The sequence below is a fragment of the Pseudophryne corroboree genome, chromosome 7 (genome assembly GCF_028390025.1).
Source record: "Pseudophryne corroboree isolate aPseCor3 chromosome 7, aPseCor3.hap2, whole genome shotgun sequence".
Taxonomy (NCBI): domain Eukaryota; kingdom Metazoa; phylum Chordata; class Amphibia; order Anura; family Myobatrachidae; genus Pseudophryne; species Pseudophryne corroboree.
Genome location: NC_086450.1, coordinates 442089489 through 442116109, shown reverse-complemented (window position 1 = coordinate 442116109; position 26621 = coordinate 442089489). Strand labels below are relative to the sequence as shown.

Below are 26621 nucleotides of genomic sequence, written 5' to 3'. Positions count from 1 at the left end.
GTCAGATAAATAAAGACGGGACTCACCTGATATGTACCTGCGGAAATAAGCTCAATGTTCTGGAAATTGCTACCGGTGCCGTTACACGTACGATACAACAGGTAAAGAAATTACATATGGGTCATGCCATGTGACTCACGTTACAGTTCATGTTATTTTTTAGAAGTTTAAATGCACCACACACAAGAATGAAGCTGGAATTCAACATTTTAAAAATATGACCATAATATATGGGGTAGGTAGTTATAATGAATGCTTAGAAGCAGAAAGAAGTGTACTCTCTTAGTAGTTAAATTTTATTGTTTATGGTTGTGACTCATGTTACAACAGAATGGACACAGGAACTAAGGGGACTTATTTATTAAAACATGCTCTCTTAATTATCTTTTATAATGTGATTGTTATACTATACACTTATAAGACCATAAAATTCTGATTGATACACAAACAAAAAACTGAATGTTAACCAAACTATACTTTAAAAAAAACAATTTTGACATGTGACTCATGTTACATACGGGTATAACTCGCGTTACATTTCTGTCCACAGTCACAGATTGACGTTAAAATGTATGTTATTAAGACGTTTAGGGTCACTTTTACTAAGCAGTGATAAGAACGGAGAAGTGAGCCAGTGGAGAAATTTCCCCATCAACCAATCAGCAGCTCTGTATCGTTTTATAGTATGCAAATTATAGCTGTTACTTCAGTGCTGATTGGTTGCTGTGGGCAACTTCTCCACTGGCTCACTTCTCTGCTCTTATCACTGCTTAGTAAATGTCCCCCTTAGTCTCAAAAGTTTGACCGTTACTAATAATGAACTGCTTGCATTAAAAGTACTTTATGTGGCAGCAACTATGAAATTATAATTTCAGGTATACAGTAGTGGAAATCAGCCGTTTTTGCATCCACTACCATATATGTTCAATGTTTACACACGCAGGAAATCGGGGTGTAGTATGTCAGACCGCTGGTCAGCATACCGACGCCGGGATCCCGGCGGGGAGGGGCGAGTACAGCAAGCCCCTTGCGGGCTCGGTGGCGACCTGCGGTAGCCATGGGTTCTATTCCCACTCTATGGGTGTTGTGGACACACACGAGTGGAAATAGTCCTTGTTGGTCAGCATGCTGACCATCGGGATAGTGAGGGGGCAGGATGTCAGTGGAGGTCATGTGACCTCACATGAATGCCACCCAGGAAATCGATATGCGATAAATACATTGATTATCAATTATCACATAATATACTACGATCTTTTAGCAGTGTGTGTGTGTGTGTGTGTGTGTGTATATATATATATATATAACACACACACACACACTATAATGTTAGCGGTTATGTGAAAGTTACTTTTCATGTGTTGTGTCCTATACTTCATGGAATAACCCATATATATGCTACATGTAAATAGGAATCCTTGTTGTATTGCAATACTTAACACCTGTTCCTAATTCTTAGGATGATCAGGAAGACATCACGTCTTTTGCACTCAGTCCAGACGATGAGGTGCGTATGTCAATTTGGTCACCTGAGGTCAACCATAAGTATTTTTATTTACGTTTGGTGATACCAAACCTTTAGGATTTAGCCAGAACACATTTAAATTCCGGTTTATCCCAAAGTTTCAGTCCACAGGATTCAGAGTTATCGCATCCAGGAGCCAAAAGTTGCAAGTCAGATTTTATTCAGGCTGCTGATTACTGTGCATCTATACATTGAGCTGTGGTTTAGGTTTCAGTAGAGTGTTCTCTATGGGATCAGCTTAGGTTCCATTACATCTTTACATAAGTTTGTGCAGAAATAATATTTTAGAGTATCTGGATCAGAGCTGCCCTGCCGGGCTTGCTATGGCTCTATAAGGCATTTTTGTGGCCCCCTAGTCCATAACCCCCCCCCCCCCCCCCCTTCCCCCTCCCCTACTCTCGCTTCCAGTACTCACCATCTAAATTCCACCAACCTTTTCTTCTACTTTTGTATCCGGCAGATCCTGGTAACCAGCAGCCGTACCCTACTCCTGAAGCAGTGGCAGTGGCAGGAGGGCACCTGCTCTCGCACGTGGAGAGCCATCCACACTGCACCAGTCTCTAGTATGACCTTTGACCCCACTTCCACCCTACTGGCTACTGGTAAATTATTATTAAGCTGTTTTATATATATATATATATATAGCCTACATATCATGTTTATCATTTACATTGTCATTTTCCATTGTATGCCACAATACACACTTCTGAACATCCTAAAGAGAGTTGGGATTATTTGCATGCTATATTATATGGTTATTACACACCAAATCAGCACAGTTTTCTGACTGACCGTTCCAGATTGCGATTACATTTGGTATAATGTTGCCATGGATGTAAAGAAAAACCCCAAATCTTAGGCTGATATGTTCAACGCTTTTGAAGTTATATGCCTTTAAAGCTGCAATGTTTTCACAAAAAATGTGCTGTTAACAATTTTTTTTTCATTGCTCTTGCATCTCACAAAATTGAGCTAGAGAGTTGGTTAGGTTCTCATTTTAAACATCTTTTTAGGGGCTTTCATATGATATATAACACAGCAGTATGTTTCCAAAAAATAAAAAAAAATGTCAAAAACAAAATTTTGATTTTCTCAAGAAAAGCCAATATTTTACATTTTTTACAAAAATGGCAAAAATTGTTCATACTGTTGTCAATAAATCCCCAAAGTTTTATTTTGGGATCACATGCTATAAGAGCCTTAATTTTTGAGTGATTTATGAAAATTGTATTTTAAAATCAACAAACAATATTTTATCCAGTTCAGTACATTAGAGGAATGCACGTTCCTCTTCAGGTGTGTATGGGGAAGAGATGCTATATACCTCTCCTACTTCTGTGCAGGCGCATAAACATAAGTGGGAAGATACTACATGTGGAAAGATACTTCAGTTGTGTTAAATAGAACCGCCTTTTACATTTTCCTGGACCACTACAAGTAGTCCAGGGACAGGATAGGTTTGGGTGGGCTTTAAATAGTGAAGAAAATCCCACAGGTCACTAAATTAAGCCCACCCGAACCTAACCTGTCCCTGGAGCATTTGTGTCACATTTGAAAAAGCGAAGTTTTTAATTACAGAGGAATATCAGACTGAGTGCTACGGGGTGGTACGGAGTACCATTAAAAAATATGGTGGTGGTAATCATTACCACCAGCCCACCGTTGGGGCTTCATTTATAAGGGGCATTTTTGTAAAATGTTGTCAGTGGCATAACTGTGTGTGGCATAATATGTAATAGGCATTACGGTGTGTGGTATAGTATGTAATAGGCATAGGCAATGTTATAGGCATTACGGTGTGTGTCCATAATGTGTAATGGGCATTACAGTGTGTGGCATAATGTGTAATGGGCATTAGTGTGTGGCATAATGTGTAATGGGTGTTACGGTGTGTGTCATAATGTGTAATGGGTGTTACGGTGTGTGTCATAATGTGTAATGGGTGTTACAGTGTGTGGCATAATGTGTAATGGGCATTACGGTGTGTTGCATAATGCGTAATAAGCATTACGGTGTGTGGCATAATGTGTAATGGGCATTACGGTGTGTTGCATAATGCGTAATAAGCATTACGGTGTGTGGCATAATGTGTAATGGGCATTACGGTGTGTTGCATAATGCGTAATAAGCATTACGGTGTGTGGCATAATGTGTAATGGGCATTACGGTGTTTGGCATAATGTGTAAGGGGCATTACGATGTGTGGCATAATGTGGCCATGCCCCTATTGTCATGTAGCCACTCCCCTAGTTTTGTGTGACCATGCCCCCTCATGACACGTGACCACGGGCATTTTTACTATCTGTACCACTAAGAAAAAAATTCTACTTGCACCACTGGCTGGGAGCAGGAAGGAACAGCAACTTGGAGAATGTGTGCTGGGAGGGAGAGACACAGCAGACTGGGATCAACACTGTACTGACAAAAAGAAGCCTCAGTCACCCGATTATCATGTGACCAGTGCTCAAGTTACTGTACCATTCTCCTAATTCTCTTGCGGTGTATTACAAGGGAAAAACAAAAACTGAGCATCTTAGCTATGCTGTTATTTCAGACTGTCTGGAACACGACACAGTGGCAGCCTACTGCGTCCAGAGGAAACTCAAACTTCATGAAGAATACATTTGAAAAATCACAAAAAAAGATTTTCTACTTCTTCAATGGGTCAGCCGCACAAATTCAGAACAAAGAAAAAAGTAAAATGCATTCCTTATGTTTTCCACCGCCCAGTCAAAATGTTTTTGTGGAGTGAGAATCTGATTATCATATGGACGTTGCAGGCTTGCTCAGGATGCTAAACCTCTTCACTGTGCCACCTACACTATCGTAAGGCCTGTTGCCATAAGCAATTGCTGTAAAAAAAGGCGTTCTGCTTCTATACCAAAACCATCTTTATGAGAGCAGTATGAACAATTTTTGAGATTTAAAAAAAAAAAAAAAATATTGGCTTTTTGAGAAAATCTAAATTTTGTCTTTGAAACTTTTTCTTTAAATTTTTTTTAATTGAAACTGATAAAGCTAAATATTTATCGTATATAATACCCTTTATGAGGTCTAAGAACACTGTACGCTATTTATGTATGAAGTACCGTAAGGGTACGCTAGTTGCGTAACAATCGCTTTGCCGTGATCGAGACGCTCAAGCGTCACGTTCACTCACGGCCAAGAGATCACAGGCAGGCACGTTATTGGCTGTTAACTAAAGTAATGATTCGCTATAGCGTAGTGAACGCTCGGGACCACGAGGAGATCACCAGCGGAGCTGACGCTCACTATATTAAACCTTTGTATCTAAACCATAAACAGTGTATTGTGCAGTAAAACCTTAGTGTAATGTTAGAGAGTAAATGCAACACAGTATAACCTTATTACCTTAAAAGCTGTTTGAGCGTCACCGACGCTCTGAGAATACTTAATACTATAAGAAACACACAGATACCGTACTCAGGGTCCAACGCCTAAAATATATATTATGAATGCTATACTTGCAAAAGAGTTAAACACAATACAAGTCATACACTACAATATAACATAGACTACCTAACCAGATAACTACACAGGAAATACAATACAATTCAATTTAAAGGAAAATGAGAGAGAAAGGGAAGGAGAGAGAGAGAGAGAGAGTGAGAGAGATTGGCCCACAATAACAAGAAGATCAATATAGCTGCGGAGAAACACTTACGCACAAGGGGAAACGATCGCATGCGCCTCGATATCCAGCTCCCGATTATCAGCAATGAGAACCGTTGAAGAGAGTGACCTGGATATGGTCGGCCTGCCTATTTATGCCCCACACACAATGCAATTCAATGGTCCCTACAATCTTATTGTTCATTGGACACAGGAATTCGACTTCGCATTATAACAAAAGGTCATAGGTTGATTCATACAGGTGGGTTGTGACTGTTTCCAACTGTTCAGGTGGGTGGGATACTGAGTTTCCCGCCGCATGACTAAATAAGAACAAATAATAGTAAATGGACATAAACTTCTTATGTCCATAACTATTCGCACGAGCGATTAATCTGCTCCAAACCAACACCGGAATATTGCTATTTAATTACTCTTCCGATGGGTACCAAACACCACTGTATGACCCCTGTTAGACCCTTCGTACAATACAAAGAGGGATCTCTCTGTTCAGGAACATGCTATGTTAACTAAACTTTCAGAATCTATCAAAGGGACCATGATCTACAAAATACATTATTACTGAAAATATGTAACGATTGAGTCGCACGCTACGATCACATAAACTCTACCGTAAATACGCATACCATGCGCCTGCGGGTGCCCGCGACTGTGAGTATGCGCACGTACGGGAGAGCGTACGCATGCGCAGCGCGGACCAGAATGAGGTGCAAATATGGCAGTGTGCATAGAGATATTTTTCTGACTTTGACAAAACCTACTGCTGTGTTATATATCATATGAAAGCCCATTTAAATAGGTTTAAAATGAGACCTTGCCCAACTCTCTAGCACAATTAGGAGACCTGCAAGTGTAATTAAATAAAAAACACGATAACAGCACATTTTTCGTGAAAAAGTGCAGCTTTAAAGGCATATAACGTCAAAAGCGTTAAATATATCAGCCTAAGATTTGGGGTTTTCTTTACACCCATGGCAGAATTTCATCACAATCTGAAACGGTGAGTCTGAAAACTGCATTGATTTGGGGCCTAATTCAGAACTGATCGCAGCAGCAAAATTATTCTCTAATGGGCAAAACAATGTGCACTGCAGGGGGGGGCAGATGTAATATGTGCAGAGAGAGTTTGATTTGGGTGGGTTATTTTTGTTTCTGTTCAGGGTAAATAGTGGCTGCTTTGTTTTTACACTGCAATTTAGATTTCAGTTTGAACACACCCCACCCAAATCTAACTCTCTGCACATGTTACATCTGCCCCACCTGAAGTGCACATGGTTTTGCCCTTTAGAGAAATATTTTGTTGCTGCCATCAGGACTACTATATATTGGAGTACTGTGTCCTCTAGTATAATGAGGGATCTGATTACGGTGTGTTGCATAATGCGTAATAAGCATTACGGTGTGTGGCATAATGTGTAATGGGCATTACGCTGTTTGGCGTAATGTGTATGGGGCATTACGATGTGTGGCATAATGTGGCCATGCCCCTATTGTCATGTAGCCACTCCCCTAGTTTTGTGTGACCATGCCCCCTCATGACACGTGTCCACGGGCATTTTTACTATCTGTACCACTAAGAAAAAATTTCTACTTGCACCACTGGCTGGGAGCAGGAAGGAACAGCAACTTGGAGAATGTGTGCTGGGAGGGAGAGACACAGCAGACTGGGATCAACACTGTACTGACAAAAAGAAGCCTCAGTCACCCGATTATCATGTGACCAGTGCTCAAGTTACTGTACCATTCTCCTAATTCTCTTGTGGTGTATTACAAGGGAAAAACAAAAACTGAGCATCTTAGCTATGCTGTTATTTCAGACATTTGCATTTGTCTGTGTAGGAGGATGTGATAGCACCATAAAGATCTGGGATGTCGTCAAGCAGTACTGCACCCATAACCTGAAGGGGTCGTCCGGAGTGGTCCAGTACGTATTCTCTGCCGGGGGTTGCCATTCTATGACATGGAAAATATATAACTTGCTGTTTAGGGAAAGTCTGTTCTGACATTTGGGCTTCTGGTTGTCTCTTCTCCCTGTAGTTTGGTTGACTTCCATCCTGACATGTCCCGTCTGCAGCTGTTCTCCTCCTCCATGGATTATAAGATACGTATGTGGGATTTGAAGTCCAGCCAGTGCCTGTGTATTCTGGAGTCTCACTACAGCGCGGTCACCTCCCTCTGTTTCTCCCCTGATGGAGACACTATGATCAGGTAAGGAGTCTCCAGGCTGTGCCCATAGGAGGAGCGCAGGAAAACTGACGATGCTTGCTACTGTATTCTACCACCATGGAGCCCAGCCAGACATTGTGGTGCATTGAATACGGTCCTTATGTTGTGCCGCTTTCAGGTCAACCTACGTCCTAAATGAGTACCTTTTTTGTTTTTTTTTGTTTTTTTTAATGATTGCTCTTACACGACCCATCTAAATTTATACTAAAGGGTTAGTAGGATCAAAAATACAACTTCAGCGATCATGAAAAACATCGTTAAACATTCAGCAGTATGTCCAAGCTTCCATCCTTTGATAGAATTTAAGACCTACAGTATGCTGTGGGGTTCCGGTATGAATGGTCGACCATGTTATGGTCGACAGTCATTAGGTCGACCACTATTGGTCGACATTGACATGGTCGACATGCACACATGGTCGACACATGAAAATGGTCGACACATGAAAAGGTCGACGTGAGTTTTTTTAACTTTTTTTGGTGTCGTTTTTTGCGTAAAGTGACTGGGAACCCCAATTAGTGCACCACGTCCCCTCGCATGGCTCGCTTCGCTCGCCATGCTTCGGGCATGGTGCCTTCGCTCCGCTACCGCTTCGCTCGGCACAGATTACCGTTCCAATCGTAGTCCATGTGGATCGTAAAGTATGGAAAAGTTCCCCAAAAGAAAAAAAAGTAAAAAAACCCATGTCGACCTTTCATGTGTCGACCATTTCACGCGTCGACCATGTGTCCATGTCGACCATGTAAATGTCGACCAATAGTGGTCGACCTAATGACTGTCGACCATAACATGGTCGACCATGTGAACGGATACCATGCTGTGGGACCTTATCTGAAGCTACTATAACTTTTCACTTGTTGTAGAGTTCTCACTGTACACCTAAATCACTGAAACTGTACCCAGGTTCCCCGACTTCACTTGACATGACTTCATATTAGGCAGTATCGCTAGTGAAATCAGTGCTTACAGAAAGTTGACAGTCTCAGGGTCAATACTTACTATCTACCCGTACAACATGGGCTATGTATGAATATGCTGATGTTCTATGGAGAGATTTGCAACAGGTGGCAACCAGCTGCAGAGATAGAAGTCCCAACAGAACACAAGCCACCAATAACTGTCCTAGAGAAACCAGTTGCATTTAGCAGCACTGTCCAGATGTCCCAGGTAGCTCCTTAGAGATCTCTGAAAATGAGGCTACAGACAGAGCAGTCACTATTTTCCCTGGTTTTCAGCTCAGGACGGGACAAAATCTGCACCGTGTGGGATCTGGTGACCAGGACCTCTAAGAGAACCGTTCCGGTGTACGAGGTAAGAGACTCTCCTGTCCTGTATATATAGGCGTGCCATACTATCCCTTTAAACCGGGACACTCATGAATTACCCAGGTTCTGTAGCTGATTGAAACCAGGTGAAATGTAGGCTTAAAGTCAGCCAGCCAAAGAACCTGTATAATTCATGAGTGTCCTGGTTTAAAGGGATAGTATGGTAGGCCAATGTATATACAGTTCCTGTATATGTAATGCTTAGCCTCTACTGCTCTCTCCTGGCAGAGTGTGGAAGATGTGCTCCTTCTCCCAGAGGACCCTGATCTAATCGGCAGAGAGCAGAACCCAAACTCTCTTCTCTTCATCACAGCTGGTAGTAAAGGTGAGGTTCTTCCCCGGAAGCTGCCATTTTACTTCTGTCGTAATTGCTATTCAGGCATGAGTCTATAAATGGATTGCAAGCTCTTCTGGTCAGGGACCTTTAATGTAGATTGATCCCATTTGATAGGAACCTCTCGTGAGTTCCCACCTGGTCTGCTTGCCTTTTATGATGGCCTTTGCATGTTATGTACCCCTCCATTTCATCTTGTACATGGTATTATGCTTCGTTTCTGCTATTCCTGCATTTATGCTTTTTGTAAATTTTATATCCTGAGATGTGTGATTACATGTTATTCTTCACTAATGTTGCAGTAACAGTATATTATATAAAATCGTGGTAATGAGTGAAGTGCATTATTCGTCCACAGGCATAGTACAGGTGTGGGACGCGGCCACCTCAAAGTGCGTGTTCAGCCAGACCTTGCCTCACACCAGTAAGAAGGTCTCAGAGGAAGAGAGCGACGAGCACAGCCTGATACACTGCCTGCTTCTCCCTAATCTGCAGGAGATAGTCACAGTGACAGCGGAACACAACATTGTCATGTATGATCTCCACAAGCTACAGCTGAAAAAGCAGGTAGCTCCACCACGCATGAGGCTAAGGATTTCTACATTTAAATGAAATGGACATGTGAGACAACCGTTTAGTAGGCCAGGCCAGTATTCATGGGTATTTAGTGCTTTTGAGATGTTCCTGGTGAGTTTTTATAGGCTGTCTTCTCAGAGATGTCAATGGTTCCTAGTGAGCTTGTAGACTGCCCGCTCAGTGAGGTCACTGCTTCCTAGTGAGCTTGTAGACTGCCCGCTCAGTGAGGTCACTGGTTCCTAGTGAGCTTGTAGACGGCCCGCTTATTGAGTTCACTGGTTCCTAGTGAGCTTGTGAGGTCACTGGTTCCTAGTGAGCTTATAGAATGCCCGCTCAGTGAGGTCACTGGTTCCTAGTGAGCTTATAGACGGCCCACTTAGTGAGCTCACTGGTTCCTAGTGAGCTTATAGACCTCCCAATTAGTGAGGTCACTGGTTCCTCGTGAATTTATAGACTTCCCGATAAGTGAGGTCACTGGTTCCTAGTAAGCTTAAATACAGCCCATTTAGTGAGGTAACTGGTTCCTAGTGAGCTTATAGACTTCCCGATCAGTGAGGACTCTGGTTCCTAGTGAGCTTGTAGACTGCCTGCTCAGTAAGGTCACTGGTTCCTAGTGAGCTTATAGAATGCCCGCTCAGTGAGGTCACTGGTTCCTAGTGAGCTTATAGACTTACCGATCAGTGAGGACTCTGGTTTTCCTAGTGAGCTTGTAGACTGCCTACTCAGTAAGGTCACTGGTTCCTAGTGAGCTTATAGAATGCCCGCTCAGTGAGATCACTGGTTCCTAGTGAGCTTATAGATGGCTGCTCAGTGAGATCACTGGTTCCTGCTGAAAGGATAGGCTGCATTCTCTGTGATGTCTCTGGTTTTTAGTGGTCTTATAGGCTTGCTCGCGCAGTGATGTCACTGGTCCCTTGTGAATGGATTGGTGGCAGCCTTAGTGATATTATTGGTTCCTAGTGAACTGATAGTCTTCGCTCTCAGTGATGTCACTGAACGTAGAGGATGCATTTGAAATTTTGTTCTGGCCAATGAAATGTCTGTTTCCAGTGTGTAGTTGAAGGGTTTACTCTAAAGTACCCTTATCAAGAAAGATTTAAGTCAATTATAAAAATATAATTCCTGTCAAAACTTGTACATGAATGCAGATAGTGATGTCTGTGACCAGTAGAGGCACGGCTGCCGGTTATACAGCTCAGAAGGCAGTCACTGATTGGCTCATCTCTCAGTTTGCAGGGTATAATGACGAGGTTTTGGAAGTGAAATTCGTGGGCCCCTGTGATTCTCATGTTGTCGTGGCCACAAACAGCCCACAACTGAAAGTGTTTGAGTTGGCGACATCCAACTGCCAGATCTTATATGGACATACAGGTAGGTCTGACCTATGTGACGTCTTCCCTCTGTGAGCTAAATACAGCAGATGTTTAAGCTCAACTGAAATATATAAATAAAGCTGAAAGGAACGCTTATATATAAGCTACAGGAAACACTGGGAAGGCATTTAGGTGCAGTGCAGAGGAAAGCTGGAGTTCATAGCAACCAATCATATGATTGCTTTCATGGTCTAAGCTACACTATAGAAATGACTTCTAGAATCTGATTGGTTGGTACGGGATCACCTCATCAATAATGCTTTGTGAGTCAGCCATTTATCCATATAACAATGTATTTATTTGGGACTCCTTAGAGCTGGAGTATGAACCCTTCTTCTGTACAAATCAACACTGGATTTTGGTTCTAAACATTGCTTTAGTGCAGTACCGGAATGATCCACCTGGGGGTGCAGTTTGTCTTTCACTATACCTTTTTATGTGATCGCAGCATTCTGCAATGTGGGATCTACAAAACTTTACATAGACCTGCCATGAAAATCTCTTATTCCTCACATTCTAGAGACGGTTCTGGCCCTGGACGTGTTTAAGAAAGGCCTCCTCTTCGTCAGCTGTGCTAAGGTATGCCTACAACTCTACAAGCTACATATACAAGCCAACCTTTACTATAAGGACCTCAGCTGCTGTCATGTTATTAAGCACAACAGTTCTAAACTGCATATAAGTCAGTGCCACCCAGCTGTTATTGGCCTCACATTTCCATTACTGTACATAGACTACAGCTGAGGCCAAGAGTTTGAAGGAAACTATAAGACCGCTACAGTACCTGCTTCTACTTGTATTAAATGGTAACTGCAACTTGCTCCTTGGGACGTCTTTCCAAGCTGTCCAATCTGCTCACCAGGGTGTTAGATGCTTTCCTGTATCTTGGTAGATAGGAAGCTGCTTTTTCTATTTTGCAGGAAAAAAATCTCCTTATGTGTTTGTGCCATGTTTTCTGATGGCAGAGACACATAGATGATATTCTCCTGCCATGGGCTGGCCATGTTTTCTGATGGCAGAGACACATAGATGATATTCTCCTGCCATGGGCTGGCCATGTTTTCTGATGACAGAGACACATATATGATATTCTCCTTCCATGGGCTGGCCATGTTTTCTGATGGCAGAGACTCACGGATCATATTCTCCTGCCATAGGCTGGCCATGTTTTCTGAGGGACACACAAATGATATTCATCTATTTTTGGTCGCTATTTACCTTTTTCCTGCAGCACCTCCTCTTGGGATCCAGCAAGATCCATATATAAACCTCTGTATCTCTTCTTATAGGACCGAACCGTTAGAGTGTGGAGGATGAATAAATCCACCGGCATGGTGAAATGCGTAGCCATGGGCGGTGGTCACACGAATGGTGTCGGGGCAATCTCCTGTTCCAGGCAAGTTCTCCTCCTCGTTTCTCTTTGAAATCTGCAGATAATCTACGGTGATAAATTAAATGTAGACTAAGCAGCTTGTAAATTGTTTGTCTGTACATTAGTAGAGGCCACAAGCAATAGTCGCCCGCTTGGTATTACATATGTATTCCCATGTTACGTGCAGGGGGACAAAATGGGTGTGGTATGCAAGGTCGACCACACTTAGGTCGACAGTAAGTAGGTCAACATGGTTTCTAGGTCGACAGGGACTCTAGGTCGATATGTACTAGGTCAACATGAGTTTTTGCCCTTTTTTTTGGTGTTGTTTCCTCCGTACAGTGACCGGCATCCCCAATTAGTACACTGTGTCCCCTTGCATGGTTCGGGCAAGATGCTGAGCTCTGCACAGGTTACTATTCCCAATTGTAGTCCACGTGGATCGTAAAGTATGAAAAAGTCCCCCCCCCCCCCCAAAAAAAATAGTAAAAAAACTCATGTAGACCTAGAATATGTCGACATAGAGTCCCTGTCGACCTAGAAACCGTTTCGACCTACTTACTGTCAACCTAAGTGTGGTCGGCCTAGAGACCGGATACCGGACAAAATGGATGATCTTTTCTGTAATCCCCAAACTTTCCAAACGTTCTCCTATAAGTCTTTTATTGCTTGTACTATACTGCGCCTGGCCCTGTGTGATTGTATGCAGGCGTGACTTTCCCATTGCTTATGTATCTGTGTGGAAGTGCGCCTGTCTCTGTGATCTGTGCCAAGTAATGGCAGCTGAGTAACCAGGGACAAACGCAAAATGCGGGTACCAGTGATCACAAAAACGCGCCATGGCGTGTCTTTTACCCGATTTTGTAGACCAGTTTCTAAAGTGGGTAGGTCCCCAGGGACGCGCTCCTCATCATCCAGTCCCTAAGGGGATTTGCATGATTGATTGATGCTGACCCCAGCTGAATGATAGAAAGAGGAGGTGGTGCCTTTCTCCTCCTCTATGGTGCCTCTCTTGTACATGCTGCTGCTCGCGGCGGGTGAGTGAAGCGTGTGCGGGTGGTGGCTGGGCTAAGTTGCCACAGCGTCTGGGGGGTGCTCGCAATGTGGCAGAGTACAGGGATCTGCGTCCGTGATCGAGCAGGTAAAACTGCGCTTAGTGAGAGGGGCTTCCGCGGTGTCGTCTGAGGTGGTGGCCACGCCACCCCGCTTGCTAGAACCCTTCGAAGCAAGCGCTTCAGCGTGGCCACTGCCTCAGATGGCACAGCGGGAAGCCCTTCTCACTAAGCCCAGCTTTACCTGCTCGATCACGGACGCCGATCTGGCATCCCTGGCGGGAGGGGGGCTAGCTATGCGGTGGCTGCCTGCCTGTATCCGCTGCGGGTGATTAGATGGGCTTGCTTGGGATTCTGGCTTATAGCCTTTGAACACTGCTGTGGGGTCCCGCAGGGGGATAGGGGGGGCTGGTGATTGGAGCTGTATCTGCAAAGGGAGACACTTTGTCGTAGTGGGTTATACTATACGGTCTCTGATTTGGCATCATAGCAGCATGCCTCTCAATATGACGTGTATAAGTACTCTACCTGGCGCATTGTGTATAACGTGCTCTACCTGGTGCAATGTGTATAACGTGCTCTACCTGGTGCAATGTGTATAACGTGCTCTACCTGGCGCATTGTGTATAACGTGCTCTACCTGGTGCAATATGTATAACGTGCTCTACCTGGTGCAATATGTATTACGTGCTCTACCTGGTGCAATATGTATAACGTGCTCTACCTGGTGCAATATGTATAACATGCTCTGCCTGGTGCAATGTGTATAACGTGCTCTACCTGGTGCAATGTGTATAACATGCTCTACCTGGTGCAATATGTATAACGTGCTCTACCTGGTGCAATATGTATAACGTGCTCTACCTGGTGCAATGTGTATAACGTGCTCTACCTGGTGCAATGTGTATAACGTGCTCTACCTGGCGCAATGTGTATAACGTGCTCTACCTGGTGCAATGTGTATAACGTGCTCTACCTGGTGCAATATGTATAACGTGCTCTACCTGGTGCAATGTGTATAACATGCTCTACCTGGTGCAATATGTATAACGTGCTCTACCTGGTGCAATGTGTATAACATGCTCTACCTGGTGCAATATGTATAACGTGCTCTACCTGGTGCAATGTATATAACATGCTCTACCTGGTGCAATGTGTATAACATGCTCTACCTGGTGCAATATGTATAACGTGCTCTACCTGGTGCAATGTGTATAACATGCTCTACCTGGTGCAATATGTATAACGTGCTCTACCTGGTGCAATGTATATAACATGCTCTACCTGGTGCAATATGTATAACGTGCTCTACCTGGTGCAATGTGTATAACATGCTCTACCTGGCGCAATGTGTATAACGTGCTCTACCTGGCGCAATGTGTATAACGTGCTCTACCTGGCGCAATGTGTATAACGTGCTCTACCTGGCGCAATGTGTATAACGTGCTCTACCTGGTGCAATATGTATAACGTGCTCTACCTGGTGCAATGTGTATAACATGCTCTACCTGGTGCAATGTGTATTACATGCTCTACCTGGTGCAATATGTATAACATGCTCTACCTGGTGCAATGTGTATAACGTGCTCTACCTGGTGCAATGTGTATAACGTGTTCTACCTGGCGCAGTGTGTATAACGTGCTCTGCCTGGCGCAGTGTGTATAACGTGCTCTGCCTGGCGCAGTGTGTATAACGTGCTCTGCCTGGCGCAGTGTGTATAACGTGCTCTGCCTGGCGCAGTGTGTATAACGTGCTCTGCCTGGCGCAGTGTGTATAACGTGCTCTCCCTGGCGCAGTGTGTATAACGTGCTCCACCTGGTGCAATGTGTATAAGCGGCACTACTGTGTGGTGTAATGTGAATTGTGACTATTATGTGGTCACGCCCCTTCCCCATGAAGCCATGTCCCAAAATTTTTGTGACGCGCCTTCGGCGCGCACTGCCTATTCTTTCTAATCTGGGAGGTGGAACACCAATTCACTTTCTGCCAAAGGACACCAAAATGTCTAGTTACAGCTCTGGTGCAGTGTCCTGCATGCTACACAGCCCAGCAGCACTGTCACCCCATCCCCCCCTGCCTTGCAACACTTTTGTAGTGTCCAAATAAGATTAATAAGAAACAAAGAAGATGACTGTTTACGTTACAGTGTTACAAGGTGCATATATGGACGAGAACACTTGCTTCACCATTGATTAGCTGTGTGAACACAGACACAGCTGGACTGGGTTTGCAGCTTAGAATATAGTGAAAATCAGTTGATTAGGCTTACGATATAATAGTTATTAGCGCCTGAATTCGTTTTTCTCTAAGATTAATAAGAGCCTTCATTCCGATGGGACCCAGAAAAGGACCGGTAGGACACCAATTTTTAAAAGTGAGGGGTCCCTGGGACCCGCTTTTTGGGGGGCTCAGCGCAATCACTGGGTACGCTGCATCGCTGCTTAGCCAGACAAGTTGCAATTGGCTTTATAAGGTGTCCCGGATTAACGGAGTCATCTGGTGTCTTCAGATAAAGGTCTGTATTGGATTTTTCATCTGCTATCCTCTGTTTCCTCAGATTGAAGGTGTCCTTTTTAGTGAGCGGCAGCCAAGATTTCACATTGAAGTTGTGGAGGCTTCCTGAGTCCGTTTCCAAGCCAGCCAAAGGCCAGGCCTCTGGGCTAGAGAGTCTGTTTGCTGGTTGTACAGAAAAGGGTCATGATAAGGTGAGAGAGATCCTGCAGCTCCCAGTACACAGATCAGTTTATTCTCATTTCTCTTAGGGGGACATTTACTAAGCAGTGATAAGAGCGAGAGAGGTGAGCCAGTGGAGAAGTTGCCCCATCAACCAATCCGTAGCTCTGTATCATTTCTCTTTCATCCATCTGGGGGACGCTGCGCACTTACTAATGGGGTTAGAGTGTGTGGGATGGGAGTTTGGCACAGAACCTATAAAAAACTAACTCCTCCCCCCTCTAACCCCTCCCATCTCCTTCCTGCTCAGCAGATTACCTCAGTTTTAGTTTTGTGCCTTGGAGGACAGGCACAGTTTTCCTTTGCTCTTAGATTTTAATAGGTTTTTGTTTCCTATCTGTTTTGATTTTATGTTTAGTCCCTGTATACAGGCGACAAGCATATTGTGAGTGGGGTTAAGTTAATAGAAGGCGGCTGTGTGCCTTATTTCTCACTCACCCAGCCTCTAGAAAGTCACCATGCCAGAGGTCTCTGGGGCTTTCTGTTACCGGACACAGCACCGAGGAGGCACTATATCAGGTAGGACAGGCAACTTGCTCTGGCAGTGTTGAACAGTGTCCCATTATTACGATTTACATTTAGACTGCAGTGGCGCGCAGCAGGATACTGAGAGCGGCTAGGATCACGCCGCTGACAGGAGGTTGGTTGTCGCTCCCCGCTACTTCGGATCCTGCCATTGCCGCTTCAGGGCAGGCGGCGGCGGGACTGCAGCGGAAGGGGAGCGGTAGTCGCGTCTGTGCTTTAACTGAAGTTTTACGGCTGCTACAGTCTGTTCTCCTAAAGGGGATTTTGGAGCGTAGAGGCTTCCCGCCGAGCTCTTCCCGCATTGCTAGTCTTTACTGTTCCGCCCATCACTGTCTGTGGGGGCGGACTCAACCAGCGGGCGCCATTTTACTACCCACTCCCTCTGTATCAACGCTGTCTGAAAGGGACTGCACAACAGAGGAGGAGATTATCTGACAGAAACCTGACTCACCCTGTTATTATACAGGCGGGGATCAGAAAATACAGGTGTTATTGGGTTAAATCAGAAATCTGCATCACCCAATTTTATTTCTTGTCTGCCTATATTTCGGTAGTCTCACTGTAAAAAAGTTATTTTTACCTCACCCTGTTTATTACACAGGCGGGAATCATTTCTTAACTAGTGTTGTGCTATTCTGACATAGACAACAGTGGTTTACCTGTTTACAAACATCATGTTATAAAAAGGAGCGGTTATAGCTCAGTCGGTAGAGCTGGACTACAGCACACAGAGTTATGAGGAACATTATTATGTGCTTTGGTTGTGGCATTGTATATTCCATGGTCTGTAAACCAGAAAATCTCCTAAAGGAACGACAAGTTCAGTAGTTTACTACACAGGAGCTCCGATAGCTTTGTGGGCTAATGCTGTGTATTAGTAAGATAGAGTAGACAGGTTTGATTCCCATATACATTAAATTACATGTTCCAAATGTGGCTCCAGACTTCCTAAAGGTAGCACGGACACAGGTACCCCATGCTCCAGGACACCAGTTGCGGAGCAGCCGGGAGGTTCCAGGGATCAGTTTATGCCTCTGTGGGCCAAGCACACCTCAATCCAAAATAATACAGATGGAGTAGTGGTTAGCATTGCTGCCTGACAGCACTGAGTCCATGAGCTTGTTTACATAGAAGTATATGTATATACCGAGCAGGTTTAAATTGCTCTACAGTCTTAGTCTCTACCACCTCTCATGGGAGGCTATTCCACTTATCCACTACCCCTTCTGTGAAGAAATATTTTCCTTAAATTGCCCCTGAACCGGCCTCCCTCCAGTTCAGTGTATGCCCCTAACTGTGTGAAGTTATATATATATATTCCCTGCACTTGCAGGGATTGGGGTTCCAGGACCGGTCCACAAATACCGGTATTCTTTGAGTCTACTTTTCCTTACACTATGTCAATGTAATGGGTCTGGTACTCTGTTTACTACTTAGCGCTAGTCTTGGTAAAAAGATCACTTCTTGGCCTTTTGGCTAAGATCAAGTGTAGTATCTGTTCTTATCAGTTTAATATCTGATACGCCCCCTATCTGGGGGCCCATGTATTAAATATATTTAAAATGGATTGCTCTGTCCACTCCACGCATTGATCCGGTATTGCAGTACCTCCGGGACCGGTGCGCCTTTCAAAACAGGACAGACTATTTCTATTTCTTGTACTCTATGTACTTATGAATTGCCAAATGGCTGGACAAAGCTTCTTAATCAGTTCATACTGGGCAGCGAGCCTGGTCTTTGACAGACAATATAGCTCCTTTACTTCAGAGGCGTTTTGAGGATAAATCCTGTCAGTGAGGATCCTTCAGGATAGAAATAAGAAATAATCTACTGAATTTCTTGTTTTCCACCTCTTCCTTCCCGTGAGAGAATGTTGATGGAAGTCTGACTACACACCTGATGCAAAAGTTTATATTTCCAGGGAAATGTGTCTGTCTCTCGTACATACTGTTTTCAGTTCAGTTTCGGTGTCTCATTATTAGAGACAGTATTTCTTTATCCTTTCGCTGATGAAGACACTGATCTAATGAAGGTTCCAATAATTATTAGTGGACGCATCCATCATGGGAGAGCCTAGGGCGACTGTCTTTACTAAAGTACAGTATGTGACCTTGACAGTCACCACAGATTGACAACGGTGAGACCGTTATTATATTGGTATTCATTCTGACAGGAATATTCCTACGCCCTCTCCTGGCTTATCCATGAATCTTTAAACCGGTTGCATAATGCAAGTTGTTCATTCTTGTGGCAGCTGATCCTTTTCAAATTATCCATTGACGGGTTTGGTCTCTCAAGCTCTATTCCCTATCTACTCAATGTTGCATTTTTTCCCAGGCTATGACACCCTTCTATCCATTTTGGTTGCGAATCATGAAATTCTGCTTCCAAATTAAAGCAGGAGCAAATAACTCTATCAGTAAGGTGTATGCCTGCGGTATAACAGGTCGTGGGTTCTCATCCTGAGTATAATAGCTGAGAAATGGTTTTTGTTTTTGTTTTTATTACCTATGTCAGGAAAATGTGTACTCTTTTGGGAGGCATTTGTCGACCTAGAACACGGACTTCCGATGTGCCCTCTGCAGGGACCACGGAGTCGGACAGTCTGATTCCCAAGGGGGAGGGCACCAACTTTCTCAGAGTCCACTGGTCCGTTGGATGTACTGAATTTGTAGCACGAACATATATTCTGAATCTTGGGGAACACGTACCAAGCAAGAATCTTTAGTGCCCATCTTAGACGGGCTCTAATCATTGCAGTCTGTTCGCTATCCGCCACAGGAGTATTCAGTCCAATCCTTTGCCCGTCATCTGGGCATCGCTACAATTTTGGGTCAGTTGTTGCAAAAAAAAAAAAAAAAAAAAAAAAAATCCTCTCTCGTGCACTGTTTGTTTCTACAGCGGACCTTGGTTCTGGATTTCTTCCTTCGCAGATGATGTTATTCATGGGTATTCTTTTCGATACCTGATATCTCAAACCTTGGCGGAGTGCAGGATTTACTGACCAGAATAGACTCAGGGGTCAAGCATACACTTACTCTGCAGGACAGTGGTGATTTTATAGGTGGCTCCATCCCCCCGGTCTTCTGCCTAGTTTCTTCAATCTCAGATTCAATGTTATTAATCTCAGGCAGGATTGAGTTTACATAAACAGCAGTTTAGTTTCTCTATTAAAATACGAAAATATTTTCATTGGTCGATCTTTTCGTTGGGCTACACAATCCAGATCTGACTCATAGGACTTCATTCTGTCTCGACATGGAGGGTCATAACCACAGTCAAAAGTTTCAGACATTACGGTTTTTGGTTTCAACTCTGGAGTTTTCAATGAAACTGATGTCCGAAGTGGAAATGTCACTTCCGATACGGGCGATCCACAACGCCTTGACTCCAGCTCAATGTCTTCTACAAGGTCTTTCCACTGTGGCCTATATCAATTGTTTTGTGGCACTTGTAGCTGGAGAGCCATCGGAGCAGTATCTAACATATGCAGAGGGCGGAATTTTGGATTCCGGCAATATCTATCATCTCCAGTTCCAGAATGGGCAACTGGGAAGCGGACTTCCTGGATCGTCAGGCTGTTCTTCCTTAAAGTATGTGAAATCATCCGGGATTTCTGGCTTTGGCGTGTCTATGACTAGCTGACATAGACCTCAGGACTTCATTTGTACTGTGATCGCTCCGGAAATCCTCTTGTGGAATTCGTGGACGCCGTGTCAGCTCCTTGTCACTTTCATCTAGCATAGTTATTCTGCCTCTTGCAAAATCTAGTGAGTACTTCAACACATTTGACCAGTGGCTCTTTCGGTAATCCGCTTCGGATTTGCCTGTTGCCTCTGTTCTGCAGTGCTATAGGCCAGGGTGACCAGGGCTCCTTACAGGGTGCCTTTCCGGCCAGCTCTCCACTCTCAACCTTTGCGTCATCACCGGGATTTTGTCTATTCTGACTGTGACGGCGTGATTGTGGAGAACAACGTCATCAAGCCCTACTACGTTTCTGGCTCTCTAACCAATCACAGTGCCAGAACGTTTGTCATCGTTTATGTGTATTTAACGGTCACTCAGCTGGAGTTCTTAGTACTTTCCGCCTCTTAGCTTTTCTATAACACAGTTGTCAGAACTACTTTGTCTTCTTATCTTAGCAGACTGGGTTCTGCTCTAGAATTTACTTTCCAGAATGGCTCCTGTTTCTCCTTTCCGGCCTCTGGTTGAGTTGCGGTTTCTTTTCTCTTACAGTGTTTTTGTTTATACAGTTAGGGTGGTTTTACTTACAAACCACAAGTTATATCGGTTTTTCCTCTTCTTCAGCACATTGTGCTTCTTGTGTCGTCCCGGGCTCGTCCGGGGCGGGTCGATACTTGGCCTTATTGGTTGGCGTTTAAACCTTAAATCTTACCTTGTTGGGTTTGTTTGCTGCGCCCAAGCGTGGCTGACTGGCCAATAAGAACACGGTAATGTGCTGGGTTAATTCTGCTATTCAGCAGGCTTAGGTTCTTAGGCGTTGCCTGTTCCTGATTCCTTAGGGGCTCATCCGACTCGACCTGTTGGAGCCTCTTGGGCGGTTCGCAGTGGTGTATTCGTCGAGCAGCTGTGTAGAGCGGCGACCTGGTCGTCCGTACATACCTTCACGAAGTTATTCCGTTTTTCAAACTTTTGGTTTGGAGACTGCCTTTGTTGGGCATCAAATTTTGCAGACGGCTATGTCGTCTGTGTCTCCCTCCTCTAATTAGCTTGCTTTGGGAAATCCCATTAGTAAGTGCGCAGCGTCCCCCAGATGGATGAAAGAGAAATAGGGATTTTTGTTTACTTACCGTAAAATCTCTTTCTCTGATTCCATCTGGGGGACGCTGCGATCCCTCCCGTATATTTATATATATATATATTATGTTCTGTCTCTTCCGGCTTTGCTAAACGTTAACTGAGGTAATCTGCTGAGCAGGAAGGAGATGGGAGGGGTTAGAGGGGGGAGGAGTTAGTTTTTTATAGGTTCTGTGCCAAACTCCCATCCCACACACTCTAACCCCATTAGTAAGTGCGCAGCGTCCCCCAGATGGAATCAGAGAAAGAGATTTTACGGTAAGTAAACAAAAATCCCTATTTTATAGTATGCAAATTATAGATGTTACTTCAGTGCTGATTGGTTGCCATGGACAACTTCTCCACTGGCTCACTTCTCCGCACTTATCACTGATTAGTAAATGTTCCCCTTAATGACTGTTCCTACTCATAGCAGAGATCTGACATGTGACATTTCCAGCTGTCGGGGGTAGTTTTTTTTTAGAACTGATGATGTTGCTCATAGCAACCAATCAGATTCTACTTAACATTTATCTAGCTGCTTCTAGAAGATAATAGATAGAATCTGGTTGCTATGGGCAACCTCACCAGTTCTATAAAAATAAAAAAACTCCCACCTTAGTACATTTATCCCTCAGACTCTTATCCTGTAGGCTGGATCTGAAAACGTACAAACACGTCCTACATTTTGAGCTACAGAGCAGTATAGAAGCCACCTAATGTTATATTGGGTCCCTTAATATTTTATATTTGTTTATTTAGTAAGTTTCTTATAACGTTATATTGCAGATTATTATGCTGTAGATGGTATTTTGCATGCCTGACCTGTGCGGGGCGCTATTCTCCTCTGTTCTTTACACAGGATATCAACAGCATTGCAGTGTCTCCTAATGACAAGCTGATCGCCTCAGGGTCTCAGGATAAAACAGCCAAGCTTTGGTCATCCTCCGATCTCTCCCTGATTGGCATCTTTAGGGGTCACAAGAGGGGCGTATGGTGTGTGCAGTTTTCACCGGTGGACCAAGTTGTAGCCACGTCGTCTGCTGATGGGTCCGTCAAACTGTGGAGCCTACAGGACTTCAGCTGCCTCAAGGTGATTTAAAAAAGAAAAGAAACCTCAGTCCTTCAGTTAAAACTGGTCTGATTTAATAATAGTGAATGCCGTGATACGGAACAGTTTTATTTATTTATTAACAGTTTCTTATATAGCGCAGCAAATTCCGTTGCGCTTTACAACTGGACACAATTACTGGGTAAAAACAAACAGTCATAGAGGTAGGAGGGCCCTGCTCACAAGCTTACAATCTATGGCATGGAAATAGGCATTGATACAGGAGGATAGGTGCTATCTGTTGCATAGTTGTCCACCAGATTGCAAAGGTTCTTGGTGGGCTGCATGATATGGTCATACAACAATGATGAACCAGGGTCACAATGAGAATGACCTGCAATACACAGTGTTGGGAATGGAGGCGTGTAGTGAACGTGAAACCGGGTTGTCTGGTTGCTCCTCCCCAGGGCCGGTTCGAGGGCCCTCGGCGCCCCGGGCAGGGAATTGGGCGTGGCTTAATACAGGGGGCGTGGTCAGTTACGCCCCCTGTACAGTAGAAGCGCCACTTAAATGCTGAGCGGTGCGCGATGACGTCATCGCGCACCGCACAGCAAAAGGTCCTCTCCACGAAGGGAAACTAGACGCGTAGCGTCTAGTTCCCTTCGTGGAGAGAACCTTTGGTGTGCGGTTCGCGATGACGTCATCGCGCACCGCTCACAAAGGTCCTCTCCGCGAAGGGAAACTAGACGCTACGCGTCTAGTTCCCTTCACAGGGGACCACAGCCGCAGAGCCGGGGGACACAGCGGGCAGCGGAGGGCACAGCAGTGGCGGATCTTGCCATGGTGCGGCGCCCTCCGGATGGCGCCAGCGCCCTCCGGAAGGCGGCGCCCCGGGCAAAAGTCCTGCTTGCCCGTGGCAAGATCCGCTACTGCTCCTCCCATTCCGTCAGGTGCCTTCGGTACACTCTCTCACTCCAGTCTGGTAAAGTATCGTAACCAATCAGAACGCTAGAATGCCCAAAAATGAAAAAGTATAGTAGAAACGGCAACAAAATAACATCACTACAGTAACGCGTCAGGAGTTATTTAGTGTCTGCCTTTCCTCTCTACAGACATTTGAGGGACATGATGCCTCGGTTCTGAAGGTCATATTCGTGAGCCGAGGAACGCAGCTGCTGACGAGGTGACTACAGACCGCTCTTGTCTCATACGTTCACCCGCTGGCCTGACCTGCCTGTTATTAAACAGATTTTACCTGTTCTGTCCTTAGTGGCTCCGATGGCCTGCTGAAGCTTTGGACCATAAAAACGAATGAGTGCGTCAAGACACTGGACGTCCACGAGGACAAAGTGTGGGGCCTGCACAGCAACCAGCTGGACACTGCCCTGGTTACAGGATCTGCAGACTCCAGCATCGTTCTATGGAAGGTGAGAGTTTCTGTAGAGAGATCTGTGACGCTGTCTGGGCATCTCATACCTGGCTGGAGAGTGCATCGTTGCTGGGTGATGTCTGCCTTGCATATGTTCATTCTGTAGGTTACTGACAGACGTATTCTATATAGCTCTGTGGGGCAGATGTTTAAAACCTGGAGAAGGCATAAGGAAGTGATAAACCAGTGACATGTGCAAGGTGATACACGCACCAGCCAATCAGCTCCAATATGTAAATTAACAGTTAGGAGCTGATTGGCTGGTGCGTGTATCACCTTGCACATATCACTGGTTTATCACTTCCTTATGCCTTCCCCAGGTTCATACATCTGCCCCTATATATCTACTTGCAGTGTATAAATGAAATGCACTACATGCTCTCTAAGACCGCAGAAGAAAGCAGTGCACCTAGCATACACATGTTTACCTGACCACTTAGGATCTGTCCCCTTCCTCCACGTACAAGGCAGCGTACATATACACAAAGAACTGTGACAATAGTGGTGAAACGCGTACCCGTCATCACAGTCCGCTTGTCTTCCCTCTCTGTCATCACTAGGAAGTAATTGGCACACGTGCTTGACGCTTGCGTAACCATAGTGATGAATCACAACTGATAAAGCGCGTGTTGTTAATGTTTGTTCCTGATGCAAAGTTTTTCTCCAGTTTCATTCATGGTGCAATTCTTGTATGTTGCAATTAGGCTTTTCCTTAAGCTGTACTGTTTAGATTTCTATCAGCACTGCGTGGCGGGCACGTGTTACATCATAAAATAGTATAAATCTGCAGTTTTACTGTTCAGAAACCTTTGAACGGTTGAGTACTGCGATGTCAGAGGTTTGTGTACTGAGCCTCCTTCTGTAACTGATGTTTGGTTTGTTCACAGGACGTCACAGAGACGGAGTTGGCGGAGGCGCAGGCGAAGCAGGAGGATGAAATCTTGAAGTGAGTAGTGCCACGTGTCGGCTTTCCCATGTGTACAGCTTTACAGATTGCAATGCATGGAATCCTGACCGCAACTCTGTTAACGCGTTTCATCCATTAGACAACAAGAGCTGTCCAACCTCCTGCACGAGAAGAGGTTCCTGAAGGCGCTGGGCCTGGCTATTGCCTTAGACCAACCTCATACCGTGCTCACGGTTATAAAAGGTGACCAAGCTTTGTGGCGTAATGTGACATGTTTCAGTGAATACAGCACCTGTCGTCTCAGATCTGTGTTTTCTTTCATTTTATTCTCTTATTTGTATACAGAGTCCCCCAAATGATTAACAGCCTAGATTTACTTAATGAGTTAAGATTGCACTCTTATCGCCTCTACTCTGTAGTAATAGAGTGGAACCTAACCTCACATTCTTAATATCAGTGCCAGGAATGGAGGCTTGGCCTGTCTGGAAACAAAGGGTCACATGTGTTGCCTCCATCACAACACTCCCGAAATCCAACCAGAACACACATTCCATCTCAGAAGAGCCAATTTCTAAGAATCTTTGGGGTGCTTCTGCTATGTGCCTCCCCCTTTCTCTTACCCCCTGCTTGCATCCCTCTTCTTTTTTATCTCCTCCACACCTCTCTTCTTTTATCCTTTTGTTCCTCTCCTCCTTAATCCACCTCTGCTCCTCTCCTAATGTATCCACCCCTGCTCCTCTCCTAATGTATCCACCCCTGCCCCTGCTCTAAACCCCTTTTTGTCCGGTGGAAGCAGTCAGAATACCGACGCTGGAATACCGACCCTATTCTGAATGCCGACACCGGCATCCCGGCGCCAGAATACCGACAGCCGGGATCCCAAAAGAGGAGAGACTGGCTCACAAGTCAGGTTAGCCTCAGGGGGGAAGGAGGTTAGGTTTAGGCCGCAGTGGGAGGATTAGGCTGTGGGAAGGTTAGGGTTAGGCACCCCGCATCGGAGGGTTAGGGTTACGCTGCAGGGGGGAGGATTAGGCAGCAGTGAGGGGGGGGGGTTAGGTTTAGGTTTAGGCACCAACGGAGGGGGGTTGGGGGTTAGGCACCAAGGGGTAAATTTACTAAGATGGGAGTTCTATTTAAGATGGGATGTTACCCATAGCAACCAATCAGATTGTACTTCTCATTTATCTAGCACCTTCTAGAAGATAATACCTGGAATCTGATTGGTTGCTATAGGCAACATCCCATCTTAAATAGAACTCCCATCTTAGTAAATATACCCCCAAGGGGGAGGTTGGGGTTAGGCTGCAGGGACAGAGAGTTAGGGGGCTTTGTAGAGTGGGGAACACCCCTTACCCCTGTCGGCCTCTTATAAAACTGGATCCCGGCGTCTGTATTACAAGCTCCGGGATCCCATGCGCAGGAAAATCATACTGCTCCCATGTCCGTCATGTTTTTTTGTACTTAATATTAGTGCTGCTTTCATTTAAACCTGCTGAGAGCTAAATATATCCCTCTGAATTAGCAGCAACATAACATTTCCCCAGTTCACGTCACTGCTCATCAGGAAGCTTTGACCTTTTGCCGTTGGGACCTGGGATAAACTGGAAATTACAGAAAAAATATTTCCTAATTTTTGTAATTTATTTTCTTGTAAATGCTTCACATAAAACATTTATAAGAACACTCCTATTACGATTTGTGGTGGCGGATCCTCCGGTAAACCACACTGCTAACACTCTGC

At 44.7% G+C, this 26621-nt stretch overlaps 1 protein-coding gene and 1 pseudogene across 1 annotated transcript in view; both read left to right on the top strand.

The window, feature by feature from the left end:
* Nucleotides 1–26621, top strand: part of TBL3 (transducin beta like 3) — a 30418-nt gene that overhangs the window by 2525 nt on the left and 1272 nt on the right. The window contains exons 3-19 of the mRNA XM_063934923.1: nucleotides 6–101; nucleotides 1460–1507; nucleotides 1986–2127; nucleotides 7019–7103; nucleotides 7217–7387; nucleotides 8641–8716; nucleotides 8959–9055; nucleotides 9423–9631; nucleotides 10870–11011; nucleotides 11534–11592; nucleotides 12303–12409; nucleotides 15996–16143; nucleotides 22356–22586; nucleotides 23657–23727; nucleotides 23815–23971; nucleotides 24861–24919; nucleotides 25020–25123. Of these exons, the coding sequence (XP_063790993.1) occupies nucleotides 6–101; nucleotides 1460–1507; nucleotides 1986–2127; nucleotides 7019–7103; nucleotides 7217–7387; nucleotides 8641–8716; nucleotides 8959–9055; nucleotides 9423–9631; nucleotides 10870–11011; nucleotides 11534–11592; nucleotides 12303–12409; nucleotides 15996–16143; nucleotides 22356–22586; nucleotides 23657–23727; nucleotides 23815–23971; nucleotides 24861–24919; nucleotides 25020–25123 (2002 nt within the window). The remainder of the gene's footprint in view (nucleotides 1–5; nucleotides 102–1459; nucleotides 1508–1985; nucleotides 2128–7018; nucleotides 7104–7216; nucleotides 7388–8640; nucleotides 8717–8958; nucleotides 9056–9422; nucleotides 9632–10869; nucleotides 11012–11533; nucleotides 11593–12302; nucleotides 12410–15995; nucleotides 16144–22355; nucleotides 22587–23656; nucleotides 23728–23814; nucleotides 23972–24860; nucleotides 24920–25019; nucleotides 25124–26621) is intronic.
* On the top strand, nucleotides 18153–18326 carry LOC134946666 (U2 spliceosomal RNA; annotated as a pseudogene).